The sequence below is a fragment of the Nematostella vectensis genome, chromosome 14 (genome assembly GCF_932526225.1).
Source record: "Nematostella vectensis chromosome 14, jaNemVect1.1, whole genome shotgun sequence".
Classification (NCBI taxonomy): domain Eukaryota; kingdom Metazoa; phylum Cnidaria; class Anthozoa; order Actiniaria; family Edwardsiidae; genus Nematostella; species Nematostella vectensis.
In genome coordinates, this window is record NC_064047.1 from 1,986,860 (window position 1) to 2,000,994 (window position 14,135).

Below are 14,135 nucleotides of genomic sequence, written 5' to 3' on the forward strand. Positions count from 1 at the left end.
AAGGACACAGGGAGCCCAACGATATGACCAACCGTCACTTTGATATATTTATTTCCCTACAAAGTTTCTAAACATATCTGAGAACTTGATATTTTTTTTTCCTTTATCTGTGTACTAAATTTTATGGTTTGCGTCCATGGATAGAACAAATTATTTCAAATAATTGCTATGTTACTGGTAACCTGTGTACACTTACCCAGCACATACAGCGCCCCCTAGCATTGATGTTACGTAAGATCAAACGCGGGCAGTTCGAAAGGTTTCTGGGCCAATTTATCATGTCTTCCAAACGAACGGAGACTCCAACCAAAACAGAGGATCGTGTTCCTGCTAAGAAAAGAAAGCTATCTGAAACTAAGCTTAAGAGTTCGCCGAAATCAGCAAAAGCGACACCATCCAAAACAGGCGACAAACAAAGGAAGAAGACGCCGAAAGACCAAGATACAAACAAAGGAAACACAGATAACGCTGATGTAGAAATCAAACGAGATAAACAAGGCAAGCTTGTGTTTCCTGATTATCCAGACTTCAAGCCAAACTTGACGCCTAAGGAGGTCATGCAAGCTGGAAGCTTTGGTGGCACGTATTTTAGACCCATATCATCAGCGATTACAGGTGGGAGATGTCTTGAAAGCAGCTGAGGTCTTCGCGGGTCCTTCTGCAGAGGGACTGGTATTATTCGAAGGGCTGTAAACTATTAGGAATTATGGGGAAAATTATGTTTTTGTGAAAGGGATTCTTCTAGCATTTAGGATATTAGATATCGGCGAATGAACGGTTTTGGAGGATATCGCTTTTATTATTTCACTTTAGTAAGCATCAACTGTGTGCTATTTTTTTATTTATTATTATTTTTGTTTTGTTTCCTTTGGCTCTACAGGTAAAACCAGTTAAACTCACTTAAAGGGTATTTATCAGCCACTTCCTTTATTATTGTTTACATTGCACTGTACTGAGAGGTTTCTGAGGGATTTCCAATGGACGTTTTTCATTTGATAGTCTGAGTTAACGCTGAGTCTTGTAGCAGTAAAATACTACAATATTCAAATTGTTTGATTTTTTACATTAGGTGAGCGTTACTCAGGTGTTTGGAAAGAGTTTCCCTCGGACTGGTTTGAAGGCCTGACTATTGGTACTCAAGTAGCCTCATCCAAGTACAACAAGGATGTAAACACCTACAAGGTGAAATGTGGAGGGAGCTTAGAGATGTGGGAGTCTAGCGGCTGGATCAACAAGCAGGATCCCTATGGCTGGTTTCAGTGGTAAGTATATTGCAGGCTTAGTTTACAGTAGCAATAGCCAGGTGCTTGTAGCATATTAATATAAAGCAGATATAGTTTTTTTTTTTCAATTTAAATTACAGACAAGACCACAACATGACCAGGCTCTGCTAACAGGGTAAAGAGGTCCACAAAAAGAAACGTTTTCTGCAAAATTAATCAACATGGACCTCCAATTCATACATGATCTCAGAACTTTCAAGAACAATTAGAACCTACATATTATGGGTCATATTAAATTTATAATTGTTTTGGCTTTTTATTTAATTTAATGCAATAATTGATTTGTAGGTGGTTTGAAAGATTTTTTAAGGTTATGGTCTTACTGTATGATAATTTATTTTACTACTTTTACCCTGCTGTAGGTACTGCAGGTTCTATTTAGGACGAAGAACTGATGATGATGAAAGGCAAATTGGCAGATGGTGTCGATGTGCTGGTGTCAAAGGACGATGGAGGAATAACCTTATAACCAAGATAGTTAAAAATGGCTGTGGTTATGACAATGCTGGGATCTCCCCAGTTGTACGACAGACGCTGCAACATTGGGCTTACAAGCTGACCAAAGAGGACTTTGAAAAGCATGCCAAAAAATTGAGGAAATAAGGGTCAAGTCAATTGTCATGCACATGGAATTGTGGACTGTCATATTTTTGTATTTTTATCTCTTGTGTTTTTATCGTCATTTTAAAAGTATTTTTTATCCCTTGTATTTTTATCGCCATTTCAAAAGTATATTATGGAACCTTTTCTTAATTAAGACATGGTGTTGTGATGCATTGTATGCTTTTCAAGTAATGTTGCTGCACATCTCATGATTGACACCTCCTCTTGGTCGCTTATCTTACTCACTGTACAAAAATGTCTACTTGAGACTCTATGGTAAATAATAAAGTTTTATGTTAATGCATGGAACAAAGCATAATAGTCCAAGTAAAGTAGTTAAGCCATCACATGCATTATAAATAGTAACAAACCCTTGTTATAACCAATAAATACTTTACTTCAGCAAATGCTACTTTATAATCTGGTATATATTAACTTAAATAATAACCTATACAATACAATTTAAGACCATTCCCCTTTTTAATCTGAAGAGAAAAACACATGCTGACAAGAAAAGACAGGTCTGAGGTTTATGATACTGTAGAGATTGTAGAATCTATAAGATAGGGAACAGTAATTTTAGACAATACATAACAATAACTCTACAACTCAGAGTTTGATTTCCACACAATTGCAAATAAAACTACAACGTATTACTGGTTCAACATGTCCAGACATTTGGCAAATAAAACCATAGGCTCATAACCAATGATAAAGCACAACACAGTTCAAAAGGTACTGATAAAACTAAAACTCTTAATCCACAACAAGACACAATTCAAACATGTGAAAGGTCCTGTTCACTAAACAATCTACTTACCCTTTAAATTATTTAATAAAGTTGGATAGCATTTTGAACATTAACAAGAAACACATAACTATAACCATTAAGAGGCCCACGAAATTGTTACCAATGTGCTGTTATCATTTTGGTACTTAAATATTGATATTTATAACTGTAGTTAAGGTGGCAATATGTTACGCAGAGCATCTACATTTGCTGGAGCCAGACGTGAAGGGAACACCACTTCAAATGTGACAAGCATGTCCATCCTTTGTCCAGGAATTTTTGGCAGAGGAAGCCCCTCCCCTTTAATTCTCTTCTTGCTTCCTGGCTTCACAATATCATTTAAAGGCACATTTACTACTCTATGATCTAGAGTAGGAACAGGTACTGTTATGTTAGACGAATACCCTGTTAACGCATCCCTCAAGGAAATCTTAACAGTGTAAAGGATATTATTATCATTATCTCTAGTAAAATGCTCATGCTTCTTGTCTTTAATGGTGAAGACAATATCTGCTGGAATTCTTCCAGGTTTCTGGTCACCTTCTTTTGGGAATGTGATTCTGGTTCCAGCCTTCCAGCCTTTCTTCACATTTACTGTTAAGATTTTTTCCTCAGAACGAGTGCCATGACCATTAGAGTTTAACACTCTTTTTATGATCTTCAGCTTTTTGGTTGTGCCTGTCAGTAGCTCTTCAAGTGAAACAAAGAGCTCTTTTTCAACGGGTGGATCTTGCATTCTTTGACGCTGGGAAAAGAACCCTGGGATATCTTCATAGGACGAAGATCGCTGTCTGGAGTAGCTGGGACCAGAGGTAACATTCGATTGACTGAAACCAAATGGCATATTCCCCCGAAATGCAGTATCCATGAAGTCTAAAAAAGAGTAAAAAAATCAGGATTGAAGTATTTAACACCTTTAAAGTGCCTGGATCCAACAAGTTTGACACAATTTGTTGAGAATATTTAGAACTATTGAGGATCAAATCAATTCAATAGAGAGATTCAATCAATGCTTTACAAACAATTCAGAGATAAAAATCTATGACTTTAATTTCCTTGACCTAAGGACCACTGAGGAGGCTGGCTAAATGGCATGGCCCAGTAAAATGGCCGAAAATCCTTTTGTATACACACTGCAAAGAGATAGTAAAGAAGCCACAAATCCTTTCATTATAACTCGCCATCAAGTCCTTTCATTTTAAATGTATTTTCTTTATTCAGAACCCTAATAATGAGATAATCTCCAAAGATTAAAGCTATTTAAGTTAAATTTGCCTGATCATCCTCACTTTATTTATTTAAGGCCCTGTCACACGTAGATTTTTCGGCTGCAACTTGTCTCGCAAAAGAACTGTTGCACACGCCCTGTCACACGTGATGTTTTCCTGCGGTTTGAAACAATTTGTTGCAGAAAGTAGAAGAGCGTTCTACTTTTCGTGCGACTTTGAGAAATGCAAAACAAGTTGCAACGGGGGTGTCACACACAACAAAATGCGCGTGCGACCTGCAACAATTTTTTTGCGAGACAGGTCGCAAGAGAAAAAACGTACGTGTGACAGGACCCTTTAGTTAGGCAGGTCTTTTGTTTGGTACATTTCACAGAAAATTGATTGACATGATCAATTAACATGCTTGATTGATGCCTTCTTGGCCAATACAGTTAAATGACCTCACCTTTAAAAGGGTCTTCGTCTCCAAACACGCGAGAAAAAGTTGCTCGCGGATCCCCGTGAAACTGGAAATATGTAAACCCTTCTGGCATTTGAAATCCATCGGCGCCTCCAGCTCCTGGAGGTGGTACGCCACCTTTCAAACCTTCCCCATATTGATCAAATATCTCTCGTTTCTGGGGATCACTAAGAACCTCGTAAGCTTCTGCGATTTCCTTGAACTTCTCCTCGGCTCCAGGGTCTTTGTTTTTATCGGGGTGGTATTTGAATGCTTGCTTTTTGTACGCTTTCTTCAGCTCCTGGTCGCTCGCATCTTTCTTTACTCCCAAAATGTCGTAATAATTCTTGCCCATCTCTTGGGAAATTTTCGTAGCTATGATATTTGGCTAGTCGTTTTATACTAAAGGGTAGAATGAAAAACCAGCTTGAGGATCTTTTTCTAGGGAAAAGCAAGATAAAACAGCGGAAAGAAACCCAGATAATCCACGCATTCGGAGATGTTCAATGTTTTCCCGAAAAATCCAGACTAGACTAGAGACGGTAAAATGACGTCACCACAGAAAGCCCGTCCGCCTAATGTATATAGTGTGCATCAGAAAATTCCATAACCGAGCTAATTTGCAGCAAATTTCAAGATGGATATCTGAGTATTTTATTCATTAAACAAAACTATAAAGTTCTAAACGTAAAAGGAAGTTGTAATAGCTAAAAATCAATCCGTCTATTAAATTTATGAATCTGCGTGTTGTTGTCAGCGGAGACATACAAAAAATTACACAGGAAACCCAGTTCAAACAAAAGAGCGGGATCTGTCGAGGTCGCGTTTATCAGTTTTTCTCCTCCTGCCTTTGTAACCGTCTTACGGCGTGACTTACGAAAATCTCGCTGAGGATAAAATCAAGCTAGTGTAAATCCACCAAATGGTCCTTGACGAGCATGGAGGAGGCGCGCACCAGAATAATATGGCGACCAAATAGAAATATGTGCGATGCGCCCTATAGTGGCCACCAATACAAAGTTAAAGCTGAGTAGCTTATTTTACTAAACGTGGGATTGCATTTGAGAAGATCCTAGAGAAGTCAAAGACAGTTTGTGATAGCGATGAAAAAAATCACTGAAATTCAGGCGTTATTTTATTATTCTATGTATTTTTTTTTTATCATTTTATTTATTTATTTATTTTATTTTTTGGAATTTTCTCGTGAAAGGTTTATATTACCAATCTAGTATGTTCTGAAGTAACGTTTATGGTTTAGGCATTTTGGGGGCAATGGTGGATCTACTTGGTTCAAAGGAGGGATCAATTTATGAAAACTACATCAAAGCCCACAATTGTCTGCTCCTAAGCATACCTCATTGTCATTTTACTTGAAGAAAGTGCTATAACTAAAAAAGACAACAGACAAGTTGTCAAAATTTAGATGGTCTGCTTATGCGTGGTGTAGACAAGCTATAAATCAACACAAGGTTGTTGTGTTGTACGCCATTGGGAGTAGTTGAGCTGACGTTTCGAGCGTTAGCCTACAAAAAAGGGGCGTACAAGAAAAATATGGTAGTAAATATTGGTAACCCATTGATGACTCGAGTTTTCGTGACGCGATATCCGTCCGTCCGTCCCCAAAAGCATCCATGACAACCAAACTAGGCAGGTGTCATGTATGTGTCAAGGGAGGTGCAAACCTGTGGTCACGTGTTTTGTGACGTCATCGATGACGTCACTAGAAGCAAAAATATGCTGACAAAACATTTATATTTTATTTATTTTATTTTATTTCACGGAGGAAACATCGTATAGCAACCGAACTCAGTAGGTGTCATGAATGTGTTGTGTACAATATGGTCACGTGTTGTGTGACGTCATCGATGACGCCACCTAAAGCAACGTGATTAAAAGAAAAAATAAAGCATTTTTATCTCTTGAAAGAAACATCGTTTCACGACCAAACTTGGCAGGTGTGTCATGTTTGTGTCAAGGGGGGTGCAAAAATATGGTCACGTGATTTGTGACGTCATCGATGACGTCACTAAATGCAAAACTATTTCGATTTCATTAAAAGCAAAAATATCCATATCGCATGAACGAAACACCATATGGCAACCAATCTTGGTTGTCATGGAAATGTCAAGGGGGGTACACCGATATAGTCAAGTGATTGTGACGTCATCAATGACGTCACTAGAAGCAAAAATATGCTGACGTTATCAAAATAAAAAAGTATATATATTTCATTAAAGAAAGATCGTGTGACTACCAAACTCGGTAGGTGTCATATGTTTCAAGTGGGGTGCGAAGACATGGTCACGTGACGATATCGATGACGTCCTTAAAACTAAAACTACCCTGACGCCGAAACATCGTATTACAACTAAACTTGTTATGTGTCATGTATATGTCAAGGGTGGGGGGAAGGGGGTATAACAAGTTGGTCGCATGATCTGTGAAATCGTTGATGTCGTCAAAAACAGAAATAATAATGATATTTAAAATTTCTTAAATTATTAAGTGAAATAAGCAAAGATTTGAACGTTTGACGCTCCGCTTTTAGGCAATGCCTAAATCTATATACTATCTTTACTTGAAAAAGTGGTTATATATGAGTCCACGGTCCAACCTAAACACCGAACAGCGGGGGCATGACAAGGCCAGGCCTTAGCCTATCTGTAGGCGGCTTTGATAGTTTTTCCGGCACATAAACCCCGAAAACACGGAGTTCGCATAACCCGGCCGCCATCTTGGATAATGCGCTCAGGGTAATGCGAACTCCGTGTTTTCGGGGTTTTCGTGCCGGAAAAACTTACCTACCTACAGATAGGCTATCCAGGCCTAGCCATTATAAATTAGGTTCGGATCTCAGTACTTCCCGGAAGGTCTTGGAAAAAGCGTTGATTCTGTCATAAAGACATTAGGAGAAGGGCCTGCCAGACCGCTGGTTATCGCTGATGAAGCGAATTCGTCTGAATCATGAATAAGATGCTGTCATCTCCGTATGTGCAGTTGTTTTATACAGAGCGGTAAAGTCAAGTGTTTTTGGGGCAACCCCTAGCTACGCATTTTTTATCGATTCCTTTTTTTTAAATGAGAGAGACGCGATCTGAACTAGTGTTGCCACGCAACCTTATTCCCTTGAGGTCTACCATCACCCACTTTGAGATAACAACTGCTATTCAACAACAAAAAATACTCTCGAATTATTAAACTTCTCCATTGAAATATCAACAAAAGGATACTGCAAATGATTTACTACCTTTCAGGGTTATCATAAATTTACCGCACACAAACAAACAAAGTGCAAGGCGGGGGATTAAGTTCCTGAATGTAATAGTTTGAGGGAACAATATATATTTAAATACATATTTTTATTGCCGCATAGTGATTGATTTACTCACGCATATGTATTGCCTCGAAAAAAAAAGGGCGCTAATCGGTGTTTGAGTTAGGTATTAATAACTAAAAGGTTTAAGAATGCATAAGTTAAAATAGTAATAAACGCGTGTGTTGTAGATCCAAAAAAAATGAACAAAAACTTCTTTTTCTTCAATATATAGATACAAAAAAGAACAAAGACTGCTTTTTCTTCGATATATAGATACAAAAAAGAACATAGACTGTTTTTTCTTCAATAGATCCAAAAAAGAGCAAATACTTTTTTGTCTTTAAACATGAAACACTGAATATCCCACACCGCCTTTTGCCGCCCCATCCTGATCTTGCTTGAGCATCCTGAAGTTCGCTTCCTAGAGAAGTCATGTTAGCTTCCCTAGGAAATGAGAAAACAAGCAATATCTTTATTAAACAAGTAGCTTTGTGACGCAAAATTCGTGTTTCAAATAAAAAAGAATGATTAATAATGAAAAGAGTATCAGGACCTGCCTTACAGCAATATTGTTTTGTTATTATTGAAAAGTGAAAGTGGTAAAAGTGAATACATGCTAGAAACATCGTAAATAATGACCGTCATCGAAAAAAAAATGCCTAGTAGCTCCATCAATCTATTTACTTTGACAGATTCCAGTAACCAAGTCTAAAACAGGACATTTAGGTGATGAATTCACAAAAGCTTATGATGACTTAGCATCAAGATCTGTGGAAGCATAGTAAGATGAAAATAAGACGTGTATACATGAATTCAAAACTACGCGATCTACTATCTTGAAATAACGGAAGGAGTATAACCATATTATTTCGAGGTAAGCCATATACTATTCTTCAATTGCGCAGATGTTATGCCACGATTTCTATTGGTGTTGAGGACTAGAAATTAAAACAGAAACAGCCTTTCAGAAGAGTAAAAATATGTTTTGGGGCACACAGCAAAATGCACAGGGAGTAATTATTACAGCTGCCCCACTTCTAAAAAAGAATTATGAATTAAGAATTGTGTTTCTTTGTTTAGTTCACTTCATTGAGTCAGCCAAAACGATACTTTCATATTACCTAGTTCCTCATAACGTTTCTCATTTCCTTGACCAAAGTTACACAAAATAGCTGTCATTATAGCTCATTGTCTTAAATCATCGACTTAAAATTTGAGGTCGATCAAAACTGTCATTAACAGGGGTAAATGCTTTTAAAACATAGTCCTTGAAAGAAAAGAGTTTTCGGGGCATGATTAATTTAGCAAAGAAAACTATAGTCCCATCTGTGCTTTATAGCAGTTATATATACATTATGTGATATGGCAATAAGGTCAATAAGCAATAAGGTCTTAAAGATGGATGCAAGCTGTAAAGTTGGTGAATAGGCTGATCAAAAATTAGCAATTTGAATTTGTTTCTTATTTACTGTAACTTCCTCGTTCTTCCACAAAACAGTTCTTTGTAGGTCTGTGTTATAAACATAAAGGCTGAGGTAAATTAAAACTGTCATTTACAAAGGGTTAAAATGTCTGGTTAATGGTTCTGGCAAAAGAAAGATATGTTTTTGGGGCATTGACCAAAAATATAGTCCCATTTTGACAATTATACATGACGCACTTCGTTGATATGGCTTCAATAAAGAATATAGTCCTAACGATTAATGCAAGCTGTCAAGTAGGGAAAATAGTTTAATCAAAAATTAGCAATTTGAATTTTTTTTTTTTGGAACTACCGCGGATGTGTCGGAAAAGAGGGGGTCTATTGAAAAGGAGCCATTGTAATTATCACCTCAAGTTTATAAAAGACTACATAACAAAACCGTTATGTGTAGGCGGGGCGCATTTAAAGGGTAGATAAGCGTTGGTTTTCACGGAGGTAGTTAGACAGTTCACCCGAAACAAAGACCGGTCTCGATAGAGTGTTTCTACCTTAAACAGAAATCTACTAATCTACAGAATATCTCTCAAACCGTAAGTATATCTAATGAGAAAATATAAAGTTAATGTTATTTGTAGCAGATTGGGGCCAATTCTAGCCTCTTGAATCCTAAGTATTAGACGATTTTAGTTTTTTATAGGCAACAAAAAGATCAATTCAAGAACTCTTTAAAGCTATGTTTCATGAAAAAATAAATGCTTTTTATGGGGAAGCTGAGATAAACTATTTAATTAATTGAAATGTTTGCCAAACTAATTGAACGTGTCGAGAATAAAACGGCATTTTTGTATGATTTTCTTATTTCTGTTAAACGACTATTAGAAATGTTCTTAGAGACGATAAATGGAAGATGTCATAAAAACCCGTGGGGTCTCTTTCTATCGTAAGTGAAATGGTAAGACCGAAAAGACGCCCTTGGTTTTCTAGGATGAGCGAGGAAAAAAGGCCGAATTACGACTAATCCTGCACAACCGTTTTTTTCCCTTTTTGTTTTTTCATCAATAATGGCTGCGCATGAGACAACATTTCGACAAACGCCCTCGTGCAGTATGTTGAGACAAGAGAAAATGTTCTTAACTCTTCTTACTTACTCTTCTTTTTAAAATTTTCAAGTTAAAAATAGTATGACATGTTGCTTTTAAATGTCTTTTTTTGTTATTTTTCTTTAATGTCGTGGTATTAGCATAACTGGCTACCTTTTTTCGGTTTGATGTTCTTATGCGGTTTTATTTTATTCAAACGGGAGGCTTGATTTGGCCAGCTGTTCAATAAAAGTTTTGCTATTTTTTTTCAATTACCAGATTCAAATAAGACGAACATGGCTTTTCAACAATTCGAACCCAATTTATTTTTGCCTTTTGCCTTATAAAATGAAGCGTAGAAGAAAACAAAAAAGGTTCAGTCGAATTAAATGCAGGTGTAGGTACCCGACCATGATAACACCAAACACGAACAGGGGAAAAACTTTAATATTTTTAATGGAAAAAGAGCCCACATCTGGACATTCAGCACTGTATTATTTTCCTTACTCTATTCATACAAAATAAAGCGTGTTCAAGAACTTGACTGAGACTTGATTAGCAAAATGGCTACTAAGACATGTTTTATAGAAAGACTGACAGAGAGAACATGTTGAGTCATAGCACGTTTACCACGGATACTCCAAGCCCACGGTTTATGTACATTTACAGATAACACATACGTGTTGAAACTTTACAGAGCATGTTATCATGTCAACACTCGTTTAAATTTTTCGTGTTTTTCAATTTCTCCTTATTTTTCTCTCAATCACATTTGCTCTCTTCTTATATAATCTTGTATTCAATAGCTCAAGCGCCCAAGATAAGAAAAGCATCTAGATCTCATGGTTCCCTAGCGTCACTAGAAATATTTCCAACAAGGCCTGGGTAGTTTGCTCTTAGCATCGAATATAACTTTTTGCCTTAAACTTTATTAACGTCGCCTTTAATTTATTCTTTTTGGCAAGATGATTGAAGTTGACGGCCTTAACATTTTCGTTATGTCTTCTTGCTTGTGATGACGTCACATCATAGATCACGTGACAAAATAGTTTCTTTTTGCCTTTCCGCCGGTGTGGAAAACAGCTTGGACAAAGGTGTTTACTAAATTAGTGTTAACTTTATGTGTGTCATATGATAGCGTTTTAACATCCGGAATTTTCTCTGCCGTTAACAAGATATTAAATATTTTGTTAAGTCACGTGACCTGCTGCGAAATAAAATGTTGATTTGTGACCGAAGGGCTAAACTTTTCTTGCCGGTTAAGACACCAGTGTGCAGACGTGTTTCAAAGGAACAAAATACATGCGATGTTTTCTTTTTCATAGCGTATCCACCAGCGGAGAATTTTTTTTTGAAATATTGATTTGCAAAAGTCACGTGATCGGCTAGATGACGTCATCACTCAAAATAAAATATTACCAAATAGCTAACATTGCCGAGTTTGATGTTTTGACCAAAAATGGTGCACTGTTAACAACTGGCAATGTTAACAACTTTAAGGCAACTTTCAAATTTCAAGACATCCACTGGTCCACATGGTAGCACTAATCGATCTTAGCTAATTCCTACGATCGCAACCTAGGAGGGGGGGAGGGGGAGTTGACACCTTTCCCATGATGCATCGCGTCAAAGTATATTATCAAACGCAATGTTTGACAAACATGTTTGAATGTTTAGCCAGGCCTATGGGAGTGAGGTAGACGTAGGCCCCGTTTAGAATTTATTAAAGATAAACCGAATCAGCTAAATTGTTAGGGTAGAGAGTCCTTGGAATACGAAATATTTGGCTACAAGAAAAATGTAAACAAAAAGGACGGCAGGGCAATGTTTCGAAGTCTTAGTTTACATAGCAAGTTAACTGTCAAAGTGGCCACGCTAGCGCGCATAGAAATAAATATGGCTGTCAAAAAGAAGCAAGCGATAATAGATTCCTTGCAAATGTGCAAGAAATTCATCAACTCAACGTCTTTACTATAGAAAAAAAGTGAAAGCACTTTTTTAAAGTTCATTGTATGCCATCTTTTTATAAAAGCGATGAAGAAGCAAAATGACAGCTTTACAATCGAGTTTGTTGACGAAGGGCGAAAACGCCAGAACACCTATGACACCCTTTGTAAGATGGTAAGGACACAGACGATTTGTTATTTGACAGGGAGAGTGACTATATTTTGGCTCGGGTTTTTTTCCCGGACATTTGCTCGTTTTTTTAAGGGCCTGAGACTTGCTCGAATTTGTTTTTGGAAATAAGCCCTCCCCCCGTCAAATATCAAATGGTCCGTCCTTAATTAATGGTCAGTCACGTAATCATTGGATCTCTTCTTCGCTTCCGTCCAATTGATAAACTCCATTCCATTCTATTCCATTCCATTCCATTCCAGATGTTGTCCAGCCCTGCCGCACTGGTAGTCTTCTGCGCATGCGTTACTATTGTAATTTGCGCGCCCCCGATGAGTAAAGACCAGCGGTTGACCATAAAGAACCAAGATAACACGCGTTGTCCACCGGGCTATTGGTGTAAAAGACAAGTAGATGAGAAAAGAGAAGCATCCCTCGCTGGAGACACAGCGGGTGTGAGGTGTCCTGTGGGTTTCTGGTGCCAGAAACAAGAAAAAGTGAAGAGAGATAAGTTGTGCCCCCCAGGCTACTGGTGCCGGAGAATGGCGGATGTGAAGAGAGAATCGAACACATGCCCCCCCGGATATCGGTGCCGATTACCTACCGCTGAAGAGGACGCAGGCGAAAGATGTCCCCCCGGTTACTGGTGTCGTCGATCTAATATGAATCGTGACTTAGACAAACTCTGCCCCCCTGGATACTGGTGTGATGCGAAGAGAAGGAAATCGGACGAGATGAAACAGGAAAAGCCTCAAAGTATCAATATAGAACTATTAGAATAGAGTATTGAATGATCGTATCATATTTGTAGAGGCATTTTAGTTCCCCGAGCTCCTTTCCGCACGCACCTCTCTGAGGTAGCTGTTTTATTTTGTATAAGAAATATAACTTACATGTCTAAAAAAATTAATAAAGCATTAAATAAAGAATGATGTACAATACAAAGTTATGTTATTGTGGCTATCATCTGGTATTTAAGCTACGAAAAGCTTTTTCCTAGAAGCCAAAAAGGGGTGCTCAAGTTCCCTCGTGGCTGAAAACAGACTAGCTCAAGCTAGGAGTGGACGCAGGAGACGCCGGCATACCGAACCCGATCGTTTGCCCTTTGTCTTGTATGAACGTTTTGTTGTTCTAAAAAGGGCATGTTATTTCGGATATTTTGTCCAAGGGTCAGGACCCTTGACGGCAACCTTCGGCAATACACCCCCCTCTCCTCCCCGGGGCAAGCACGTTCAGCATTGTTGACCCAGTAAAGCTTGCACACTTTAGCATGTCTGGAAGTGCTGCTAAGTTCTTCACAGACATTTCCTTGTAGACAGACAAGTGAGCCGGTGCCAAAAACCCCACCAGGTAAGGGCTGGCGGATGTTTGAGAATTACAATCGTAATGTTTAAGACCGTCTTAAACATAGACGGCATATTTTCTTATAAGTACGCTATGTCGCCACAGTTAAAGGTCGCCTTGAGGATACTGCATGAGTAACGAAAATAAACGCTTTCGTTCAATGTCATCCCATAAGTAACAATGACTACAAAGTACAATAAGTACGCAGACCTTTCAGTGAAATTGCCCTTGGCTCATTTAAAAGGCTAAACGAAAACTTGAACGGATGACAGGAGCCGAGTTGAGCCAAGTCGGGCCTGTTTGACAGTTTGAGATTCTCTGTTTGAGTTTTCACAGCATTTCGGCTTATTTGAGAACGGTTTTTGATCACTGATTATTAAGGGCACCGAATGGTTCATGGAAAGTATCCTTCTTTTGTTGTTGTTGTTGTTGTTGTTAATGTTTTTGTTGTTGTCGTCGTCCTCATCGTCGTTGTTGCTGCTGCTGTTGTTGTTGTTGTTGTTGTTGTTGTTGT

The 14,135-nt window shown here is 38.1% G+C and overlaps 2 protein-coding genes and 1 long non-coding RNA gene across 3 annotated transcripts; 2 read left to right on the plus strand and 1 right to left on the minus strand.

The window, feature by feature from the left end:
* Nucleotides 1–84: 84 nt before the first annotated feature.
* Nucleotides 85–2,195, plus strand: LOC5518805. The gene is made up of 3 exons (XM_001638683.3): nucleotides 85–615; nucleotides 1,070–1,262; nucleotides 1,646–2,195. The coding sequence occupies exons 1-3, from the start codon at nucleotides 225–227 to the stop codon at nucleotides 1,884–1,886; spliced, it is 825 nt and encodes a 274-aa protein (XP_001638733.3). The 5' UTR covers nucleotides 85–224; the 3' UTR covers nucleotides 1,887–2,195.
* A 67-nt stretch (nucleotides 2,196–2,262) lies between these two features.
* On the minus strand, nucleotides 2,263–4,908 carry LOC5518852 (dnaJ homolog subfamily B member 4). The gene is made up of 2 exons (XM_001638734.3): nucleotides 4,351–4,908; nucleotides 2,263–3,549 (listed from the first exon to the last, which is right to left on the minus strand). The coding sequence occupies exons 1-2, from the start codon at nucleotides 4,697–4,699 to the stop codon at nucleotides 2,849–2,851; spliced, it is 1,050 nt and encodes a 349-aa protein (XP_001638784.2). The 5' UTR covers nucleotides 4,700–4,908; the 3' UTR covers nucleotides 2,263–2,848.
* A 4,341-nt stretch (nucleotides 4,909–9,249) lies between these two features.
* On the plus strand, nucleotides 9,250–13,218 carry LOC116602266. Its single transcript, XR_004290353.2, has 2 exons — nucleotides 9,250–9,673; nucleotides 12,541–13,218. It is a non-coding gene; the product is annotated as an uncharacterized LOC116602266 (long non-coding RNA).
* Nucleotides 13,219–14,135: the final 917 nt, after the last annotated feature.

Coding starts and splice junctions, on each gene's coding strand:
- LOC5518805 (XM_001638683.3), top strand. CDS start 225: ATGTTACGTAAGATCAAACGCGGGCAGTTCGAAAGGTTTCTGGGCCAA. Junction 616..1,069: donor CATATCATCAGCGATTACAG/GTGGGAGATGTC, acceptor TTTTTACATTAG/GTGAGCGTTACTCAGGTGTT. Junction 1,263..1,645: donor CCCTATGGCTGGTTTCAGTG/GTAAGTATATTG, acceptor ACCCTGCTGTAG/GTACTGCAGGTTCTATTTAG.
- LOC5518852 (XM_001638734.3), bottom strand. CDS start 4,699: ATGGGCAAGAATTATTACGACATTTTGGGAGTAAAGAAAGATGCGAGC. Junction 3,550..4,350: donor AGACGAAGACCCTTTTAAAG/GTGAGGTCATTT, acceptor ACTCTTTTTTAG/ACTTCATGGATACTGCATTT.